General features: G+C 41.0%; 1 protein-coding gene across 1 annotated transcript in view; it reads right to left on the minus strand.

Moving 5' to 3' along the window:
* ABCC5 (ATP binding cassette subfamily C member 5) overlaps positions 1–17,458 on the minus strand; it is a 40,080-nt gene continuing 22,622 nt past the window's right edge. Inside the window, exons 10-30 of the mRNA XM_053458505.1 lie at positions 16,349–16,456; positions 14,932–15,288; positions 14,741–14,812; positions 14,313–14,437; positions 12,543–12,615; positions 12,171–12,374; positions 11,907–12,050; positions 11,545–11,647; positions 8,859–9,043; positions 8,073–8,219; positions 7,047–7,176; positions 6,766–6,919; positions 6,343–6,471; positions 5,747–5,933; positions 5,213–5,302; positions 4,429–4,618; positions 4,097–4,256; positions 3,933–4,011; positions 3,437–3,550; positions 2,766–2,930; positions 1–562 (exon numbers count right to left, since the gene is read on the minus strand). Coding sequence (XP_053314480.1) covers positions 461–562; positions 2,766–2,930; positions 3,437–3,550; positions 3,933–4,011; positions 4,097–4,256; positions 4,429–4,618; positions 5,213–5,302; positions 5,747–5,933; positions 6,343–6,471; positions 6,766–6,919; positions 7,047–7,176; positions 8,073–8,219; positions 8,859–9,043; positions 11,545–11,647; positions 11,907–12,050; positions 12,171–12,374; positions 12,543–12,615; positions 14,313–14,437; positions 14,741–14,812; positions 14,932–15,288; positions 16,349–16,456 — 3,018 coding nt within the window. The 3' untranslated portion in view covers positions 1–460. The remainder of the gene's footprint in view (positions 563–2,765; positions 2,931–3,436; positions 3,551–3,932; positions 4,012–4,096; positions 4,257–4,428; positions 4,619–5,212; positions 5,303–5,746; positions 5,934–6,342; positions 6,472–6,765; positions 6,920–7,046; positions 7,177–8,072; positions 8,220–8,858; positions 9,044–11,544; positions 11,648–11,906; positions 12,051–12,170; positions 12,375–12,542; positions 12,616–14,312; positions 14,438–14,740; positions 14,813–14,931; positions 15,289–16,348; positions 16,457–17,458) is intronic.

The following is a 17,458-nucleotide window of genomic DNA, read 5'->3' on the forward strand; positions in this document are numbered from 1 at the left end:
TTTAACCCAGTGCTCATTTTAATATAAAATAAACCAGCTTACATCTTCACAGTAAATATAGGCTATATACAGTTGCATGTAGAAAGCTCCATTCTAAGCCAGCTACATACAGTACTATGGTTGCCTGAACCATTTTTTTTCCTTTTTCAGTGCATTTCATAACAAAAAACGCATATATTTTTTTTACCATTAGTTATAGGAATAAATACAATAGAACATGAATAATTTTCAAACAATTAAAAAACAAACAAAAACAAACTTAAATCAGTCCTGAAATTGGATTGTGCTAAATAAAAATTAAAATACTAAAAACAAAATAAAAAGGAAAATAAAAAAGGTAGAGTATACCATATTTTCAGTCATGAAAAGAATGAGATAGTAGGGAGTGAGCCTGCCACAGGCAGGGAATGAGAAGCAGCACACAGCCCCACCGTGTGGGGAATAGCTTTGACAATCATATTCAGCCCTTCATTGTAACCTTGTTTTCTACTGCAGCAAACATGGCATAAAACCGGCTGTTCTCATTGGACAACAGGGCAGATGGGGTATCATATTCCATCACCTGCAATAAACAATGCACATCAATTAGGTACACGATTATTTTCTACTGCACGAACACAATCATAAACATCCATAAATCTATTAATTCATGCACTGTCGTGGTCTCTGCCAACGACAGTAAAAGGCTGAACTAGATCACTGTTAGCAACACAAAAAAATAAAAGTTGTTAAATAAAAAGTTCTTGTAGGCCTCTAGTCAACGCAGGACAAGTTGGTTATATCCTGTTCTCTGTGGAAGCAAAACAAAAATATTGTTCCAACATTTACAGTGGATATAACTCCTACCTGCTCTCTGGTCCAGTTCACACTTAATGAGGACATGAAGGAAATGTTATGTAAACATGTGTTAAAAAGAGGAGATACAGAAGAGCATCTAGCCTCCCAAACTGGGCAGAATGATCAGCAGAGCAACGCTTTAACACATAACCTATGAAAGCAATGTTCTTTAGAGAAAGACAGAAGAAGGAAACCACAATCTCTTGGCCCAGATGTAATGCAGAAATCTATTTCAGGAAAGAGAAGGGTAGTGTCCATACCACCACCACCACAGTGTCATTGTGGAAGACCAGAAAAGGTGTTTAGCCAGATACCACTCCCATTTCCAACACTTGCCCAGCTAAGTCAATTGCCAAGAGGTTGAGACATTATCTATCCGAGCCATTTGATGTCTCACAAGTTCATATGCTCTAAGGGTGGATCCACCAGTGTCTGCAAAAAAATGAGGCTGGAGGGGAAAGATTACAGACACGCAGCACTGCTTGAAACTAGTGGTACCTTCTGAGATGGGAACACCAGACTGTTAGCGTGCTTTGACATAATCAGCTTCCTTGTGTTCAGCAAACTTTGGGTCAGATATCCATAGGGACTATCCTGACCACCAATTTGGGCTTAGGTCAAGGAAACGTCTTCAAGACGGATATTTTACCAGATCCTAAACCAAGGGATCTGGGACTTCAGTTAACCACTTTATGAAGCATCAGAGGCAACCTCATACCTTACTCAAAGGAGTCTGCTAGCGCTTTGCTGGAAAACAGGGTTACATAAGTTGGGCTTCTACTGGGAGATTTTTGGAGTTCCTAAATTGTTTACATGCCTCTTAAAAGGATGATAACAGCACTCGCGTTAGTGTGCAGCAAAACAAGAACTGGTAGCAAAACGAAAATGTATCCATAGTGGGAGTGCGTAGCTACAGCAGGGTCAACCTTGGGTTTGGCAAACTCCTCAGAGGTACTGGATATATCTAGAAGCATTTGAGTAGATCTTTTGTCATGTATGGCATCTTCCATTCATTTTCTATGATGATGGTAAGTCTCTTATAGATGAGTAAAGTAAATGCATTCCAAGATGACTCAATTGAATCCCATCCTGAGGTGAGAGAAGCCAAAGGAGAAAGCAGGCTTTTTTTCAGAATATGGGAGGAAGAGGTGAAAGGTGGTCAGGAAGACCCCAGAGCTTTTGATGCAGCATGAACAATGTCCTAATGTGGGACTGAAAGCCACACACTGTTCCATCTGCAGGAGCAATTGTGGTTTTTCCAGAATGTTAAATATGTATGCTGTATCAAAAGGACGGGTTGTGCCAAGGCTGTTTAGGGTAGCAAATACAAAAACCTTGTATCCCTTAGGAAGGTTTTCATTACAAGTCATGCACCTTTTAGCGGAGGTGGGTATAGGGGCAAAGGTGTAGCAGGATCAAGTGTCCCACTATCCAAAGAACTTGGGGAGTAACTGAGGACATGATGCCAAACAGATAAAACATATCACTAACAGACAGCCTTGTGCCAGTACGCAGCTTAAGGTGGCTGCTGCCAGAAGAGATCAGTGGAAAAGCACTGAGCACCTGGGTATAAAGAAACAAAAAGACAGGGTTGATGGAAACCAAATCTACCACCAGGTGGGGAAAAAGAAAACAAAAAATTAACCGACTGTGCGATCATGCAAGGGTACATTCAGAAGAAGAGTAGCAAGAAAATATTTTGTTCTATCATACCATATGACCAGGGTCATGAGAAAATGATCACTACCAAGATTAAAAAAAAGACAAAAAAAGGATAAAAATTAAAGAGTCATTGTATAGCACGGATTAGGATGCTGCAAAAATGATCTGGGAAATGAGGAGCGGTTTCTCAAAAACATGAGTATTTCTGTGGGTATATCCATCATATAGAGATACAAATACACATTAGAATATCCACTCTTAGTCACCTGTCCTTGTGCAAGCACCATAATGCGGTCTGAGCCTAGTACAGTGTGGAGCCGGTGGGCAATGGTCAGCATTGTACAGTCTGCAAACGCTTCTCTTATTGTTTCCTGGATCAGAACGTCAGTCTCAGCATCCATGGCTGCTGTAGCTTCATCCAGGATCAGAACCTGGAAAACATTTAAAATCCTTAACAAAAACCTGGCATACTGCAAACACAACCAGTTAGTAAAGTTTACGGAAAGCGATATACAACTTTATGCCATTGTAGAGATGTACAACTGGATGATTACATTTGTAGACGGAAAAAATAGTCATTTATGGAAGTGAGTGGAGTTCTCCTCTAGAGATCAGACATTGTAATTAAGGTGAGAGCTGATGAAAATTTCTGTAGGAAAAGGGATATCTTTTATACAACAGTGTCACATATCAGCACTTTTTTAAAATAATAATGAATAGCCCACTATTCATTACACACACATTGTGTGTGCGTGGACTGGAAGCACGTACATGCGTTTACGAGCTATTAGTAAAGTGGATTTCAAATGTAGCTCCCGCATCAATCTTGTATAATGACAATTTGTTATAACAGCATTTCTCATATCCAAATTCAGTAGCCTGGGTTGCTATGTTGATGGTAGATAGGACCTGTATGCCCAGTATCTAAACTGCTTACCTTGCACCGGCGCAGCAGAACCCTGGCAATACACATGAGCTGCCGTTCTCCCACAGAGAAGTTTTCTCCATTTTCCATGACTTCTGTTTCAAGTTTCAGAGGTAGCTGTGCAATCTATAATGCAAAAGGGGGTTATATTCCACACGCTAACAGTTCACCAAGATTCATTACAACATTACAAGACTGCAATGTAACTGTGAAGGTGTCTTTTTTCTTCAATCAATATGCAAGTGAACCATGCTTTGGCAACGTTATATGCCATCTGCTCACAGACTTGTCTGGGACTCCAAGAATATAGACATCCTGCTCAAGTTTTCTATTGGTTTGGCTGCATTATTCGGGCGGCATATAATCCATACATACATTTTCGAAAACCTCATCAGAAATGATATATACACATAAATACACACACATTATGTATATTACACACACACATATACACATATATACACACACACACACGTGCTTATTGCCAGTGTTATATTTTGTCACTTACGCATTCTTTCATGTGTGTCCTCTCCAGAGCGTCCCATATCTGCTCCTCACTGTACTGGTTAAAGGGATCCAGGTTTGATCTGCAGATTCAGCGGTAAGACATTAGAGCGGTGCATTTAAACTGGTACAGCCGTTTCCTCAATAACTCTAGCCAGAGGTGCTCACCTGACAGTCCCGCTGAACAGGACAGGCTCTTGAGGTATAATGGAAAGTTTGCTCCTAAGGTCCGCCAGGCCAATATCACTGATTTTAACACCGTCAATCTTTATACAACCACCAGAGAGTTCAACCAACCGGAAGAGGGCCATTCCAAGGGAGGTTTTTCCTGCAGCAGGAAGAGAAAAAGTGACCGTGGAATCTACATGGTATTAGAATACACAAAACATACCCTTTGAAGTTGAAGATGATAATAACTGTTTACTCAAGGTTGTCAAGATCAAAATCTAGTTAATGGAATCTGGCACCTTATCAAATATAGCAAAACTATCATTTCTCACCTGACCCCGTCCTGCCCACAATTCCAATCTTCTCTTTGGGTTTGATGGTAAATGATACTTTCTTCAATACCAGTGGAAGGTTCTCTCTGTACCTCATCTCTGCATTTTCAAATGCAATCTCCCCTTCCTGGGGCCAATCTGCCGGGGGGGCCTTATTCTTAATACGCGCTGGAGCCTCTAGTGCCAGAGTCTACAAACGGGTAGAAATACCGTGGTAATTTAGTACAGCAATAGACTAAAATGGAAACAAATATGCAACAAAGACAGTAACATAGTTCGATGATTATCTGGCCGTTGCCACTTGATTTTTGCTTATTCTCCAAGCAATCCTTAGGCCATTGGTACAAAACACGAATGTCATCAAGAGATGCCATACTCCCTTGGCAGACAAGACTGAATTTCAAGCGAATGAGGCAACACAAGGCAAACATGTTAACTAGTAATACATTCAACCTTATTTGTCTCAACACATAGTAATATTTTTTCAAGTTATTCTTAGTTATTAAAAAAATGGTCCAGGTGATCAGTTTGAAAAGTGGTATTGGTTCCCATAGGTAACCAATACCACTTGTATTGGTTTCCTATTATAAAATATACACAAGAGACTGATCTTTTTGCCTATTTGCTAAACCGTTTATCTGCATTGCAAACTATCTACAAAAATAATTCAAGTGAACGTATGATTAATTCACCCTACTGATGCCAATACTGGAATTTTCTCTTTCCATAACGTGCAAGACGCAGCCATTCTAATCAGTTTTGTACAAAAAGGTAAACATAATACCTTAATGTAATGGCTGATCCGTTCTACGGAGGTGAAGCGAGCTTCAGTCTCTGAGGCAAGTCTTACTGTGAACTGGAACAGACCTGTCAGCTGGAACAAAAAAAGGAAAGTAAAATGGTAAAAAAAAAAAACTTATTTGCCACATCAGTTGCATATAATTCCCTATATCCTATAAAAATATAGTGCTAGCCAAATAACTAGCCGGTAGATACAACGGGACAACGATAATAACTACAATTAAGTTTAGACAAACCTAAACTAAAGACAAAGTAAAATCTATTTATTTACAAGTATTACCAGAAAACTGGGAATCAGACATGTACTTTATCTGAATTGTTTATTGCCTTTATTAAATACAACACTTGGAGTGAACCAAATAGTAAAGTCATAATAGTCCTGCCATTCAGTATGTGTTGGTGGTCCATACCAAGCAACAATTAAGGAAAGGCCATGAGAGCAGGTTGCTGTATTTCATCATAAGAAGGAATGTGTTATACTTATTACTCTGTACAGGGATACCTCTAGTCTCCTTACCTGCACCGCATAGGACATAGCAAGCCCAGCATACGCTGGAGAGATCTTTCCGTGCATGAGGATGATCATGAGACCAGTAGTGGTGATCAGAGACACGCTAATGACATCCAAACGTATTGCCAACCAACGCATGGCGCAATTAAACAGGTAAAACGGGGCCTGGTTATTGTCCAGCAACTCTTGGTATCTAAATATGGGCAGAGGTAACAGACTTAGAAACATCTCTCATATGCAGAAGTAACAAAACACAAGTGCATTTTTAGTGTGCACGTCAACAGCTTTATTTATCTTTGGAACTGCCCTGGGCCTGACCCAGGGCCACTGTCTTCACCACAGGGTGCAGGGACACTACATCATATCCCGGTGTGCCATGTGTAATAGAGACTGTGTTTGCTCGGCATACGGTAAATTGACCGGTTGGGGAGATCAGAGATTTCCACCTGTAACTGGCCCATCGAGCAGCAGCATACTGGTACTCCTGATCACCCAAGAGGGCAATATATACCCCCCCCAGTTTTGCAGAAAGGGACTGCGGCCCCCTTGGTTCTGCCACCAAGGCCAGGATCCATCACTGCTTGTGACCCATGGATACTGACCTTTGCAGGAATTCATTGCCTTTGCTGTACGCATGGATTGTAGAAAGCCCTTGTATACTCGATGTGATATGCGACAGAAAAGGGGACTGTGTAATGTTATCCAGACGCTTCAACTCTCGAATAAAAACTCTAAATTAACAAAGAAACACGGGAAGTAAATTCCGGAGGGGCAAAACATTTTTGATAACATAAGCTTACAAGCAAAGTAATTCTTAAATTATGGCAGATACTTTTAACATAGGAAATACTTGGAACAAAGGCAAAAAAACCCCCCAAAATAATTGATTACTGAACCCACATATAGATCATTGTGTTATTTTTATACAATGTATAGCACATAATAATGCGGTTTTATTCAGAAAAAGCTTAATCTCAGTTTCATATATATAAGCCACTGTTTTTTCCATGTGCATCTTAACTCACCTGGACACTACATGCAAAATGGTGAACAAGACAACAAGAGGTCCAACGGCCACCAGAAACCACGGGAAAACGAAAGAAATTACTCCCAGACAGAAGAAGACCAGAATGACATTCTGTACAAACATTTCAGCTTGAAATGGCAGACGGACATCAACTGTACCAGGAATAAAGAATAATCTCATTAATGCAGATAGTTGTTTTTTGGTGAAAATTAAATTTGCATTAACTTTCATGTAAAAGTAAAGGCTTGACCTACAACTTAGGCAGGACTGCAAACTCACCCTCATCCATGTCTTTAGAGAACCTGTTGAGAAGACGGCCAGTGGGTGTAGTGTCGAAGAATTTCATTGGGCTCCTAAGGATGCGGCGGTATAGTTCATCATGGAGCTTGGAGGAGGCTCGTAATGTGCCCTGTGGGTCAAGTAGATACATTTAACAGAGAAAGCAATAAAGTAAAGGGGGCAGTGCAACTACATCCCATTAAACACACTGAAATGGAGAAAGATCTATCCTCTAAAAATGGATAAATTGTTAAGACTTAACCAATGCTGCTCCATCAGCAGCAAAATGTGTGTGTGTAACAAGTGTGCGTAACAAGTGTGTGTGTAAGTCGATTATTCTTTCATAATTCCTTTAATTGTGTGTTTTTCTCACCTGAAGGTTGCATGTACTAGTATCAAAACAAATGAAACAAGCACCAAAACTTTGTATTAATAGTTCTCTCCGATTCCCTGTATACATATTACTACAACCCACAAAATGATCTGACCAAAACCAATGAGGATTGGGCAAATGATTTTCCTGTAACCAGTGCCGTTTGTGCCAATCAGAAGTAGATGACCACTGAGATATTTGATACTTCTGTAATAACCTGGACTTCACTCACTAAGGAGAATCATGAAGCAACAATCAGAAGGTGAAAGACCCAGCTATGTCCTTATCACCAGTTGCTGTATTGCTTTAGCACAGACCTTCCCCAAAGGTTTGTCAATACATCTAAGTCCCATTAAAAATCAGTGTGATGGAGGGTATTGTTTTACTCTAATAAAAAGGTAAGGAATGTCAAAATTCAATGCTTATGCCTAATGGAGAATTAAAGTTAAGCAAGTGTATTGCTTTTTTTGATCAGTTGCATTATTTAGCATAACCTTTATAGACTTTGTGTTACTACTCTAATTTGTTTTATTTTCAGAACCTACATGAAGAAAAGTATTGAAATCCCTATGAAATGCTTTAAGTTTATGCTTTGTGACAAGATAAAAGCCATTTGGAGATTTAAAATTTCAAGAGAAGAAAGCGTTTATTACCTTGACAAATACCACACCACGCACAGCTTTGAGTATGAGCATCACAAACATAGAGAGTGCATAGATCCTTGTATAGTACAGCATGTCTGGATTATCCTTCATACTTGTGCTCACCATAGTCTCATTATGCAGTAGAACAGATGTGTTCTGTTGGAAACAAATAAATCAATCCAGAAACTTTAGACTTAAGCCTACATCTGGGATGTGAGGTTAAGGGAAGTCTTGCAAGTATAAAATAAAACATGGAAATGTATTTAGGAGGCAAACAATAACTTCTGTATTTTATTTATAATTGCTAACCGCAATCACACTCCAAGCATGCCCAGGCAGCCAGTACATGCTAGAACTTGGGCTAGATAGGAGCGTGATTACAGGCTCCCTATGCCATCCCACACACACTTACACATGCATGCTATCACACTCATTCACATACTCATTCATTCCCTTAATCACGCATACTTGATTATACACCCTTCCCCACCCCCTTACCTGAACTGCAGATCTCTCACTCGCAGACTTCTGCAGGGGCCCTGCTTCTTCCCTCTGTACAAATAACCTATCTTGCCCCGCCCCCAGTGGAAGAAGGAACGGAACAGAGTCATGCGACGTGCATTCACGTGACTCCGTGGGTTCCTGCTTTTCCTGGCCGGTACAAGAGACGCTTTTCGGTCGTTTTTTTTTAAATATTTCGGCATTTTGCCGATAATCCCCTTTTCGGCCACCGATATATTGGTGCATCCCTATATGTAAGAAATACAGTGCGCCATAGTATGTTGGAGATCTTACCCCGCTGCCTTGTTTGATCCAGTAACTGAGCCACCAGTTGCTGAATGCAGTGCTTCCTACGTTCAGCACAAATAGCATCATAATGACCAGGAAAGCGAATGGACCTCCAGCTGCTTGGATGTAATTTCCATAAACCGACCAACTCACGGAGCCTTTCATTTTCTCTTCCATTTGCATTAATTGACCTGTGAGAGGGTAAGAAAAAACAAAATATCTGAACGTGTTCTCATTAGATAGCAAATTCAAATGCCTTCTCTACAAGAGATTCCCATACTGGTGTCAAATCACAGACATGCTGTGTGACAGCAACATCAGTTAGCTTTTGTGGTTGCTGCTATGATCCACTGAACAATCAATTTCATGGAATTGTACATATTTACACAGTGTAAAGTCTTTTCATTTTAATGTAAAACACACAAATACATATAACTGTAGATATATATATATATATATATATACACACACACACACACATATATACACACACACATACATGCGTTCTTCACAAAGACATTACTGTACTAAGAATAAGACACAGAAGTACAACAATATGGTAAGATTCCCAGGTGCCTGTTATCTTCTGATGTTTACTTACATAACACAAATACAAGCCATATAGGTAAACCATAATTAGACCCAGTAGATCAGGGACAGCCAACTGGCAGTCCTCCAGATGTCATTAAAGGAGCTAAAGTTTTGAACTTTTATAACTAAATGACTACTAGAAACAGCATTCCTAGTACTGCTGGATGCCCAAACTCTACCACGAAAGAAAACAATTTAATTATGTAAGTTAAGATGCATATGAAGGCTGGAATTTCTCCTTAGTTTGAAGAGAACTGCTCTAAACAATGTACTTCACTGGTTAGCCCAAATAAATATGGCCCATGGTGTGATGTGATTTCATAGGAATTAGGGCTGAAACAACTAATCGATAAAATCGATAATAATCGATAATGAAAATCGTTGTCAACGAATTTCATCATCGATTAATCGGATCGATTTTTATCGATTATAAAAAGAGGTTTTTTTCAGAGCAAATGCTCTGAAAAACTCCTCTCCTTATATAATCCGACCTCAAACAGAGATCGGATTATAACACCGGAATCCAGATCCCCCGCAACGCTGCAGGGGACCTGGATTCCCCTCACTGTCGGCCGGTCTCTCACTTCCGTCTCTCTCCCCCTCCCATCTGCCTCCTCCCCCCTCCCATACATCACTCTGCCTCTCTACCCGGCACCGTTACTGACAGGCACTTTCCCTGCAGCTTCATAGAAGCCTCAGTGTAAGTGAAGGTGAGTAACGGAGTCTGTCTGTGCGATGCAGACCCCCACCGGCTGACAGAGAATCATCCCCTCTGATAGCCGGTGAGGGTCTGCATCGCACAGACAGACTCCGTTACTGCCCTTCACTTACACTGTGGCTTCTATGAAGCTGCAATGAAAGTGCCTTCAGTAACGGAGCCGGGTAGAGAGGCAGAGCGGTGTATGGTAGGGGGGAGGAGTCAGAGGGGTGCATGGGAGCCACCCTCCAATACACCACTCTGGCTCCTCCCCCTCTCATACGCCACTCTGCCTCTCTACCCGGCTCCCTGGTGTCTTGTCAGAAACGGAGGTTCACAGGAGGCAGAGTGGAGTATGGGAGGGGGGAGGAGGCAAAGTGATGTTTGGGAGGGGGAGGAGGCAAAGTGATGTTTGGGAGGGGAGGAGCCAACGTGATGTATGGGAGGAGGCAGAGTGGAGTATGGGAGGAGCCAGAGTGGAGTATGGGAGGGGGAGGAGCCAGAGTGGTGTATGGGAGGAGGCAGAGTAAAGTATGGGATGGGAGGAGGCAAAGTGATGTATGGGAGGGGAGGAGCCAAAGTGATGTATGGGCGGGGGAGGAGGCAGAGTGGTGTATGGGAGGGGGGAGGAGGCAGAGTGGAGTATGAGAGAGGGAGGAGCCAGAGTGGTGTTTGGGAGGGGGAGGAGCCAGAGTGGTGTATGGGAGGGGCCAGAGTGGTGTATGGGAGGGGGAGGAGCCAGAGTGGTGTATGGGTGAGTTATAGTGGTGTATGGGGGGTATTATGAATTTTTAGGGCATATAGGGGGTATAAGGCATATGGATATTAGGCATATCAGGGGGGCATAAAACAAATCTGGGGTAAAAGGTATATCCGTTGGCTCAGTTGCATATCACTGGCATATAAGGAGTATAAGGCATATCAGGGGCACAGTGGCATATCAGGGGGCACAGTGGAATCTGGCATATAAGAGGTATAAGGCATATATGGGGGCAGAGTGGCAAGCTGGGGGTCAGATGTGCATAACTGGGGGCAGTTTGGTAAATAAAAAAAAATTAAACAAGGCTTTTTTCTCAGTTTTTATTAAATATGAAAAATAGTTAGCATATGAATTAATATTTACTAATAACTTTGTATTAAAACCTAGTTTGAGAAGCACTGTGTTTGGGTTCTTGTAGCTTTTATTATTATGTCAGTAAAATAAGAAGGTGAATAGAGAGAGGCCATTGCAATAAAGAGATGAAAGTGTAAATTGCACGTTTTTTATTGCAATTTTTCTTCAATTTAAAATAATGTATTTTTTTATCCGATTAATCGATTAATCGACAAAATAATCGGCCAACTAATCGATTATTAAAATAATCGTTAGTTGCAGCCCTAATAGGAATAATGCATGTTTCCCACCTTCTTCCTTTTTCACAGTCTTTTCTTTCTTGACAGAGCCAGGCTTATTTCCTTTCTCCAGAGGCTTCTTCAGTGAACTACTCACATTCTTTTTTAGGCATATCTGTAAGCAATGAGAATGTTAAGTAAAAATGTGATGCCCCCATCCCAGTATGCTTAATCAACATTTTAATTGCTTTTAAGGGACAGCACCATTAAAATACTATAAATACTGACAAAATATCGAAACTTTTTTAAAACTATTTCAAAATTACAGTGTTTTATTGTACAAGTTATTTTTACAATTGCCACACATTATGAAAATCATTCTTTCAATTCATGTAAATACAGTTTTTGTTGAAAGAAAATCCCCCCCCCCTTACCTCAATGTGAGGGGCTTCTCCAAACTGGAGATTATTGAAGACAGTAGCATATTCTCCATTCAGTTTGATGAGTTCCTCATGTGTTCCTTTTTCAGTGATACACCCTTCTTTCATGTAAATCACTTCATCACAGTCCACAAGATACTGGGGTAGAAAGTATTAAACAGGGCACAGAATGACAGGTGAGGAGTCACATTTACCACGAGAATGGGGTATCCGACCCCTGGTATCACTCATAGCAGCGCTCTTTGCTCTGCCAATTACCTGAAGCTGGTGAGTGATAAACAGGATGGTTTTAGACTTAAGGTGCTTTCTGATGGCGCTGTTGAAGATGTGATTGCCCACGTGGGCATCTAAGGCACTGAGAGGGTCGTCCAGAATGTAGATGCTACGGTCACTATACAGAGCCCTTGCCAGGCTGATCCTCTGTCTCTGACCACCACTTAGATTTGCTCCACGTTCGCCAATCTTCAGAAAGAAAGTATATCATAATCACAGCACTGTAGTGATAAATATACTGAAATCTCCAGAATGGAGCACACAATATGTTAATAGCTGGACAGTATAAAAAAAAACAAAAAAAAGTCATCATTTCCAGAATACTATCGGAATACCAACTTTTGCCACGGTACTTACCTCTGTTAAATCACTGTTAGGTAGGATAGCCAAGTCTGGTCTCAAACAACAAACACTCAGGACATTATTGTACCTAAATAAAAATAAAAAACACACACAATTAGAATTGTTATAGAGATTAAGAAGTGCTCAAATACCTAATCTGTGAAAATCCAAGTATCTTTTACAGATACAGGGGGCTTCCAACATAAAATTAACACCTGGGGCAGTATATGAATGATCACTGCCAAATGTGGCATGTGTATGTCTCCTGTCACTAATATTCTTGATAGATTGTTTGAATTATGAGAGATGCAATTTGATGTAAGAAGTTAAACTATGGTAAACCAAAGTCCCTTCCTGGGCAAAAGACCAAATAGGACTGTAGCCCAGGAAGGGAGGTACACAAATATTACCCTGAAGAGGGTGGGAAAGCCCCTTTTCAATGACCCCCAACAAGGGTTGGATAGGCACTGGCATCTTACCCCAGAACTGACTTTTATGTTTAGATTTCATCAAATGTAATGACCACATTGCGTAGTTTGTATGAAATGGGGACTATTTGTAAAGGTCAAAGACCTATCGTGACTTTGGCAACCAATGCAATATCCCCGATTACTTGACCATTGAATTGGTCGCTGTGGTGATACAGCCATTTCTCAAACATCAATTTCTTGTCATAAAGAATTCACATCCGCTATACTATAGATAGGGCTATGCTCTATCACATAGAATAGTTCCAAAGTGCAAGAGTACAGGGCTTGACAAATTTGTTGTGAATCTAGGCGCCAGGTAAAAAAGTTAGGAGCCAGGGTTTTTTTTATGGATCAGGAGTGATCTGATCATCATCAGCCCACTTACTAAACTCACAGCGTTTGACCTGGAAGCACCCTGGCCTTCCAGGTCAAGTGCTTTTTTTTTTATTATTATTATTTTTTTATTTTTATTTTTTTAACTCTTTCGATGCTGATGTTCCATTGGAGCACAGCATTGACTGATATTTAGTCCCCACAAGCTTGTGGGGACAAATGTTAACCCCTGCAATGCCACGAATGTGTCATACACTATTGCGGCATTGAAGGGGTTAACACTGCACTGTCGCTCTCAGGGAGCGATCAGGCAGCAGGGGGGTGTTGGGGCTGGTCTCATGTGGAGACCGAAGAAGCCTCTCCCCTGTCCCTGAAGCTGCGACTCAATTGCTGGTCTATAGACCAGCCATTGCAGGGGGGGAGGTCTCTGATGACTGCTGTAGGCTTCCATGCCTACAGGAATCATCAAAGGGCTTGTGGGGGCTCGTTTTTGCTGTTGCTGGTCCGCCTGGGCTTCCAGGTAGACCACCAGCAGCAGAGCCCCGTACAAAATGGGAATTAACCCCTAAATGCCGCGATGGAGCGATCAGGCAGCAGGGGGGGTGTTGGGGACCCAATCAACACACAACCCCCTTCCCTGAAGCTGCCTGGGGCAGCTGAAAACCCAATTGCTGGTTTTGCAGCAACCGCGTTTTCAGCCTACAGGCTCACTCCGTGGGAGTGATCTCAGGCTCGGGGGCGGGCTCTGAGTGGCTGTGGTGTCTGCCCAGACTCCAGGGCAGACAGCAGCAGCAGCAGCACCCTCGTGTGGTGACTCAGCCTCTTACATCCACAATTTTTTCTGGATGTAAGCGGCTGACAAAACCTAGGCACCAGGACAAAATTCTCTGTCGCCATGGCGACCTGGGATTTGTCGAGCCCTGCTTTAGTACGCACATTCTGGCCACTAATTTTTAGGTTTAAGAAAATTCTTCACACGTACCTTTCCTCCTCAAACTCCTTGCCAAACAGGATATTGTCCCTGAAAGAAGCATTTAATATCCAGGCCTGTTGAGCAACATATGCAAATGTGCCATTGACGGCGATGCTGCCCTCCAACAAAGTCATCTGCAATGGACAAAGGCATTGTGACCACCCGATCATATCCTAGCACTACATTAAATGTATCAATACACATGTGTTTGTGAAGGAGCATTTCAATTCGGACAAACCTGGCCCTTCCTAAACAGTTACATATAGTTTCTGCTGAAATAAAATTCCGGTTATGAATCCTTTATAAAGAGCCTTTGCAACTAATGGGAATAGGTTTAACTTTTTTTTTTTTTTTTATGCAATACAATTTATGCATAATTCAATGACTGATAAAAATACAGCTATAAGCTCAATCGCTTTTAAAAAATGGTACCTTACCTGTCCTAGAATGGCAGAGATCAGAGATGTTTTTCCACTCCCAACACTACCGCATATTCCTATTAGCTTCCCCTGAGCAAGAGAAAGAAATGAAAAGTTATGGTTTCTCATTATCGCGTAGCAAGCACTTGCTTATGTCACACCGCATTAGTAGTACATGGGTCTTATTCATCTGATAAAGACTGACTCACCTTCTCTATGTCTAAGTCAACGTTGTAGAGGGCCCTCTGGAGTCTCACGTTTGATAATGGAATGTCTTTGCCATCTTCATCAGGACTAGGGTGATCATCACTATCCACCAGAAGATGTCCTTTCTGTTCTGCCAGAACAGCTTGCAGCCCTTCGTCCTGCAGACTGGCCTTCTCCTTCTCTCTCTTCACCTTAGCGCCTTTCTTTTCTTTTTTCAGTTTTGGGGTAGCCTTCGGAGAGCACTGGGTACTGGCATGGGTTGAATCCCAAGCCAAGGTGGCATTTTTCAGCTGTATGATGAGGTTTGGGCTGGATGGCTTTTTCTTTACCATGTGAACCTCTTCCATTAGAAATAAACTCTGATAGGAGGTTGTGAGAGAGGTGCAAAGATGAGACAGCAGGTCAGGCCTAGGGCACTCACGTAGCAAAAACATCAGGCTATACAGTGGAAGGAAGCTGCTGAGGAGCAAAAGGTAGCTCATTAGAGTCAACAAGCCTTGATGTGGCAGAGGACCTGGAACATTCATGATACCAACACCGCTGTCTATTTCAGGCCACTGGTGGCAGTAATAATATCATAAGTAAACACACACACAGCTTTGCATTCAAAATCAGTCAAGCTGGTGATAAACTTTAAAAAGTGAGCGTCTATTCACCAAAATGCTGTTACAACTAGCTCATAACCAATGAACTAGACAACAGCAGAAAGACTATGGTCCATGTAAGCAAACATAACAAAACTCAACTAAGGTGCACTTGTTTATAAACCAGTGCATCACGCTATACCAAAAAGGTATATCAGCCTAAACATAATTATACACTGAATCCACTTAACCCACAGGGTTAACAATTGGGACATTTCTCAAATATAGACCTTTATTAGAAGTGACTGGAAAAGCTCAATCTGTGCTGCCCTTAACTCTGGCTTCATTGGCTGAAGCTGAAAGAAAACGTACAACTCTCTGTTAATAATCCTTCTCATAGCTGTATGCTCTTGTGGGCCTACATTACCTTCAAAGCAGCCCATACGTCCCTTTGCCTGCTCCACTGCTACTTTTATTGGCATGACATAATGCTAGGTACATAAACCTAAAGACTGGTTAAGCACAAAAAACATGAGTTGACAGAAATACATCTGCAGTTAAAGTATCCAACCATGGTTATTATCTGGAGACGAATGGTCCTGCAATGGGCAGCCAGCATAGATGACAACCTGTTACAAATTCCAGTATTTGGCAAGAGCAGAGCCAAATGTAACTGAAGCCATGCATTACTGCACAAAAAAACCCCTAGGTGGTGTTTGGCAAAAAATGTAAAAACAGAATAAAATTAAAAGCTACCAGCACCACCCAGCCATGTATCAGTTGACAAACATGCCAAATTAAAAGAAGAGGTCAGGCCACTAGGACTATTGCTTACTTTGAACCGCTCCATGGATACAGAGGCTTCTGAAAGCGACTTCACAGAGAAGGGTGTCACTTTTAGGGCAAAAGTCATGGAGTTGAAGACTGTGACAACAGTGAAAGCCTTTAAGAAATGGAAAAAGTATGAATTAGTCAAAAGGTGAACACCAAATGCAAAATCTGCCTTAAGCAATCCCAGTTCATAATTTTTACGATATCCCAGTAGCAGCTCAACTCACAATATGAAATTTCGTGTTCAGAGAAAGTAATATTGGAGAATCTTAACGAATGTGCCTATGTCACTGACACACAAAAAGGAAAGATACATTTGGTTTAAAGGATCAGCAACAACCTTTTTACAATGCAATGTTCTATAGCTTGCAAAGGTTTAATGATGTGCACCTTATTGCCATCCTTTTTGATGCTAGAACAGCATTATAAACTGAACAATAAAGTTTGCTTTAATCCAAAACAGACTTAAACAACTTGGCCACAAATGACTGGTTTTAACAAAAAGTTTAACCCCTTGGCTGCTAAGCCATTTCCCACCCTGGTGCTAAGCTGGTTTTCGGCATTTTGGTGCATCTCACGTTTAAACGCGTTTAGAAGTAAATTTCTTGGGAATAAACTATACAAACCATATATTGTTTTTTTCAGCACACCCAGCAGATTCCAAATATACCATTTTTATATGTGTATGTCTCATTAGGTTTGCAAAATAAAGCCAAAATTGGGAAAAAAAGAGTGTAATTTTTCACTTCCGACTCAATAAAAACTAGTTTGTAATTTTTATTTTTCTAAACTCTAATATCAAAAGCTGTGTTGCTAAATATTTGTAGTAGGTAACTGGTCTAAAATAAACAGAAATTGAGAACAGTAGACTGTGTTTTTTCTAATATTTTATAGCTAAAAGTTAAATTTATTAGACTATCACAAAAGACATCTTTAAATTTAATGCATGGCTGCCGTCAATTAAACAGCTCTAGCTGTCCGGGATGTTAAAATATGCCAACAAAACTATATATTTTTATAAACTACAGCCCCAGCCGCAGCAAATGAGGTCTTAGTTGTATTTGTATCACAAATCTGACGTGCACAACAAATAAGTGAATATCACACTTCTAAA

This window comes from Spea bombifrons, chromosome 3 (assembly GCF_027358695.1).
Source record: "Spea bombifrons isolate aSpeBom1 chromosome 3, aSpeBom1.2.pri, whole genome shotgun sequence".
NCBI lineage: Eukaryota > Metazoa > Chordata > Amphibia > Anura > Pelobatidae > Spea > Spea bombifrons.